The sequence below is a fragment of the Pterocles gutturalis genome, unplaced genomic scaffold (genome assembly GCF_000699245.1).
Source record: "Pterocles gutturalis isolate BGI_N339 unplaced genomic scaffold, ASM69924v1 scaffold52234, whole genome shotgun sequence".
Taxonomy (NCBI): domain Eukaryota; kingdom Metazoa; phylum Chordata; class Aves; order Pterocliformes; family Pteroclidae; genus Pterocles; species Pterocles gutturalis.
In genome coordinates this window covers 12,069-17,785 of record NW_010137885.1, presented here as the reverse complement: position 1 = coordinate 17,785, position 5,717 = coordinate 12,069, and the positions used below count along the sequence as shown (strand labels likewise).

Sequence of the window (5,717 nt, the reverse complement as noted above, 5' to 3'; positions counted from 1 at the left end):
GGGAAAGAGGAAAAGAGCAGGTAAATTTTAACTAAGATTTTATGCATTTCTAGAGTAGTTATAGTACATTTTTATTTTGGAAGCAAAATTATTTTTCTGTTGAACTGATATCCAAGAACTAACATGAAACTTGGGTATAAGTTACACTACGGCTTGGCTATACTATATTTGTCAGTGTCTACATTTTACAGAAATGTCCACTTCATATTTAGTAGTACTAATTATAGAAAATGCTGACACATAGCAAGACTACATATCACTCAGTGTATACCTTCACATAACCAATTATTACAAATGAAGACTATAAGGCAAGCACTGCCTGTTATCTATTCATTATTCAAGATTTCTCATATGTTCACTTTAACTAAGAAAGAACACACGCTGAAATTTTTGGAAATAACTGCTTTTTTTAACCATTAATTTCTGAGTAGGATTATCAATATGATATGAGCGCAAGCACAGAAAAGTGCACGTCCCTTCATTATTAGGCCAGTATTTATAAAAGTAGCATGCAGGATCAAGAGCTTAGCAGTTCAGGAACAGGGCCATTAGCCTAAGATTTTTCTATTAAGGAAACCAAAGTCTTATTAAAAAACAATAAAGTAACAAGAAAGCCTCAAAACCAAATGATCTTCCACATGTATCAAGTACAATTTTGAAAAGGTTAAAAAAAAAAAACCTAAAAAACCAAGAAACCCTTCAGTAACCCATTAAAATGTCTTTCAAAAAAAGCTATTTTTGCATATATTTAACAGAAATTATAAATATTTAAGTGTTAATGTTTTAACATTCTCAATTGTTTACAAAAATTATTTTTATTTTACCTACACCAAAAAAAAATTCCAAGCTTACAAACGTTTAGTCACACAGACTAAGAATCCCTATTGTAGGCAGAACTGTAATTCTTATTTTTACTTCAAATTAATTCATAATACAATGTAGTTTGTAAATTACAAGCACTATACAAAAATCAGAGTGAAGTCATGCACCCGGCAAGAACAGAATTCTATCTATTTATTAGGCATCTCTCCAGACCACGCTATGCAAATATGGGGCCGCAGTTCTGCTCCAATGATTCTACAATCAAAACTTCAGAGGCAGCACAGTGAGTGAGAATAACAAATCAGTAAGGGGAATAGAGAGTAAAAAATAATGTATTTGATTATATTTTATTTAAGAAAGACAAAATTAACAGCAATTGGAATCTAAAATACTACTCTGCACAAACCATTTTATATACTTTCAGGAATTTATTGTTCATTTACAGTCTAAGGTAACTGAGTGCAGGGCTCAAGACTACACAGGTGACCCAATTTTCCTCCTTGCTCCTTTAGAAACAAGCTAGTCAAAGAGCTTCCTGGTCAGCCTGTTAGACATACACTGCAATAACTACGTAAAAGGCTACTGAGATCGGGTAACTTGACGTGAAAAAAAATAGAAGGCAGTTTGGAAGACTATCCAGTAAGCAATTTTACTGTTCTCTCTTGTATGAACAGGCACAAAAACAACCAAGGAAGAATCAGCTTACCAGAATACTGACTCACTGAGGCAGTGATTAATCCGTAAGGAGTCAGGACAAAATTAGGCAAGCAGCAATATAGGCAAACCATTACTCAATGACAACTTTTCAATACCCACCCCAACCCCAATAAGAGTGCTACAATTAACATTCTTATTTTCTCCATCATTGGTGTCTTAAAGACCGATATGTCTCATTAAGTTAATACGAAAAATACAACCATCTCAAAGACAAATGCAAACAGAACTAGACTCAGGAACTGGCCAGCACTGAAATTAATGAGGAAGGTGGGGCGTTTCATGCTAAAATATACCATATGTGGCCTTTAATTTTCCCTTTTATTCTGTTTAATGAATTATTCAAATTTTATGTTATTTTAGTCAGAGCTGATAAACTATAGATTCAGTTGTGTAAGTATTTTCATTGCACAAAACCAACACTATGCAAAATTCTGTACCTTTCCTATAGTCAGATGATTTTAAATGCCTGTCAAATACGGTAAGTTTTTAAAATACATAAGTTTTCAATAATGTTGTATAAAAACAGAAAAAAAGATTGCCTCTAATGATAAAACCTTTGTTTCAATCATGTTTTAATGTTGAAAAGGCAACTTGCTCACTGAACTACCACCAATATTCACAAAAAAAAAAGGGATGCAAAAAATGTAGTACACAACTGCTGAGCTGTTTGAATTCACAAAGTAAATTCAGACATTTAAAATATGTGCTGATTGTCTCATAGCTAGACAAATCTTAGATCATCTTAAGAACCTGATATGTGAAACATGCAAAAAGTAGCAAGTTAATTCCACACTACATATGGCAATACATTATATATGCTATTGTAAAAAGGCATATTATGAAAAATATTACTGAATTTACTGTCTTTCCAGTGCTTTCTATGAAAATTCTGGCATCAACTCTAATCCATTAGGTTTTGAAATTCACAAAAATATAGTCAAAGAGAGAGATTCAGTGGAATCCTAACTTGCTAAAACCCGTTTTAGTTTGTTGGATTAAAGGAAGATAAAATGTGTAACTATTGGGGATTCTGTGTAATGAAGGTATTGCAATGTAACATAAAAACTAACAGTAGCAATTCTGCTACTGGACTGTAACTAATTTGTCTTAAGAAAGGATGTAGCACCTTTGTAGCCTACAGGTTTCCAACAATCACTCTGGATGCAAACAACTGTTTGCAGACCTAAACAAGACAATGTGCCATGTAACATTGCAGGACAAAGAGCACCACTTAATGATGACTAGTCTTTCTAGTCTACCATGGCTTCATGTGTAAAACGATCTACATCTAAAATGCAGCAGGCATGCAATGGAGCTTGCAGACTGGTACAGAGTAAACCCATAAAACGGAGATTTTATATTCTAAACTTCTGACAAGAACAGACATCTTGTGTTGGACCAGAATTGGTTAAAAGATTAACGCAGATCCCAGTTAAGACCACTGGCATCCTTGCCACAGGAACTTAAACTGCAGGAGAATTTCAAACAGTGTACCATATCTGATTTACACTTCTTAATGGGGAACTTTGTCTTGCTTTACCTTGCTATGGCATGACATAATCCATCAAAACAAAGAAAACCCACTATCAGCAAGTTTTAACAGAATCTGAATGTAAGCAATGAGTCAGGTGGCAGCCAATTACAAGCAGGGTAAATATTACAAAGGTTAAAGTCACAGTCAGGATAAAACCACTGTTTTATTAAAAAAACAAAAAAAAAAACAAACAAAAAAAAAAAAAAAAAAAAAAAAAAAAAAAAAAAAACAAAAAAACCCACCACAAAACAGAAACAAAAAACCCCCCAAACCAAAAACAAACAAAAAACACAAATCATAAACTAAATTCCAGCTGTTCCAGAGAAATTTAGATACACATTACCAGAACATCTCCAGCTTTGCCTGTACTCCCAAGAAGCCGTCTCTTGCAGCTACAGAATTGAGCACTGCTCAGGCTAAGTTGCTGTGAGACTAAATCTTGCCCATAGAAATGCTTTCAGTGAATAAATAGAATACTGAAGCCTTCAATAATACAGTTATTGTTGCAGGCTCAGCATCAACATGAACAAGGAGCAGAAATGCAGTTTTACATATATAGACTAATACGAAACAACAACTTGCCAGCTGTTATCTTAACTACAGTTATCCACAACAGCACAGAAGTCTCGATATACCATGTTATTTATAACTACTCCTCTGAAGACCATCCCTAATCCCAAGGAATAAGCTTATTTGCAAACCTGCCCTTTGAAACAGAAGTCCCAGGTGGGAATTTGCTGTCTGACATCTCATACTGTTTCCCGAAGCTTTACAAGGCAATACACACCATTCTCAGAGAAACCTTTCACTAAACAGCAGCAATGACAAAACTCTCTGAGGCTATTCCTTACTTGAATTGTTACAGGGAATGCTTGGAGAAGATGTATTTAAAATATTTCCAAAGCCTAATACTACACTGAATAAAAACATTATAGATAAACTGCAATAATTCTTTAAACTGTTTTTTTATTTGTTAACTCAAATTATACTGAATGATGGGAGGCAGTGCACCCTCAGCAACTTTACTGACAACTGCAAATCGGGGCAGGGGGAGGGGGGGAAGCAACCAATATGCTCGAGGGCAAGGCTACTATTCAGAGGGACCTGAACAGGCTGGAGAAATGGACAGACTGGACCTTCATCAAGTTCAAAAAGAGCAAGCGCAAGGTGTTGCATTTTAGATGGTCTGCACCAGTAAAGGCCTGGAGCTCACCACCGAAAAGCAGCTCTGCAGGAAAGGATCTGCAGGTCCTACTGGGTGACAGGTATCAGCACTGCAGCCTGGCAGCAAAGACAATCAGCCGCATCCTGGATCAAACAAGAGGTCAGCACAGCCAGCAGGGCCTGGAAAGTGATCCTTCCTCTCCATTCTGAACTTGTAAGATCATATCAGGAGTACTTTGTCCAGTTTGGAGCTCCCCAGTGCAAGGAAGATATGAAGGGCTGCAGGGATGGTCAAAGGAGAGCCATACACAAGGAGAGATCGACAGCTGCTTTCAGTTTTGAGAAGAGCAGACTAAAATGGGACCTTACTGCTTTCTACAACTAATCAATCAGAGAATACATAGAAGATGCAGCCAGACTCTCTCTTGGAGCTGCAGAGTCATAGGACAAGACGCAACAGACAAGTTGAAACAAGGGAAACTGTAATCAGATTGTAGGATTATTCATTTATTTACTTACTGTGAGGATAGTTAAATACTGAAATATTGAAACATGTTGCCCACAGATGTGGAAACTCTGACCTTAGAGGCACTGAAGACTCAACACAGTCCTGAGCAACTGGATCTAATTAGACCTGTTTCAAGCTGGGGGGTTGGACTAGATGACCTCTGGAGATCACTTCCAACCTAGATTATGATTCTATAAGAAAAATCCCTCATGAAGTCTCCTAGGTTTACAGTGACACTGCTAAAACATATCAATTAATTTATTCTGTTACGTTAGTGAAAAGCTGCTGTACATGAGTCCTAATTTTAACAGATCAGCTGTTATCTCCAAGGAAGAACTGCAAAATATTTGAGCAGAAAATCCATACATTTTCCTTTTACTTGTAATAAATTTAAGTTAAATTGAGCTTTTGCAGAAGTCTATACAAGATAACAAAAATTTAATTTCTCTCATCTGAGACTGAAATAACAAAATTTAAAAAGTTTGGGGAAGAAATTCTAAAGTTACTTACCCTGTGCGTGACTGCCCAACTTTATCACAGATGTCCAAGATAAGACCCCAGTCTTCTGCAGTGTTCATCTCACTGGTTGCTTTCTCTGATAAAGTAAATCAAAATACAAATTTAAAAAAAAAAAATCAAAAAACTGTGAACAAAGATGTTGCAATATTACCTCTTTGTATATAGCTAAATGTATTACAAATCCCTGTCATACCTAATTCTTTTTAATTTTCAAACGTTCACTTGTGGCCATGAATTTAAACTCATAAGCAAATATGATTCTATGAAATATATATTTAGTGGTCGTTTTCCCACATAATAAAGATACACCCAGAATATGACAAAAGTAGTATAGCTATGAAGAGATTTTTTTTTTATATTTAGAACCACAGAGTTTAATAGGATAAGATTACCCAAAGCATTAGTTCACTGTTTGCAGAGTCAGACACACTGCATTTACCACTTCCTCAGACA

At 35.6% G+C, this 5,717-nt stretch overlaps 1 protein-coding gene across 1 annotated transcript in view; it reads right to left on the bottom strand.

Moving 5' to 3' along the window:
- The window catches only part of STAM (signal transducing adaptor molecule (SH3 domain and ITAM motif) 1), a gene marked incomplete at its 3' end in the record, with an annotated part of 19,786 nt that extends 14,451 nt beyond the window's left edge, over positions 1 to 5,335 (bottom strand). Inside the window, exon 1 of the mRNA XM_010082718.1 lies at positions 5,256 to 5,335. Within this exon, the coding sequence (XP_010081020.1) occupies positions 5,256 to 5,323 (68 nt within the window). The remainder of the gene's footprint in view (positions 1 to 5,255) is intronic.
- Positions 5,336 to 5,717: the final 382 nt, after the last annotated feature.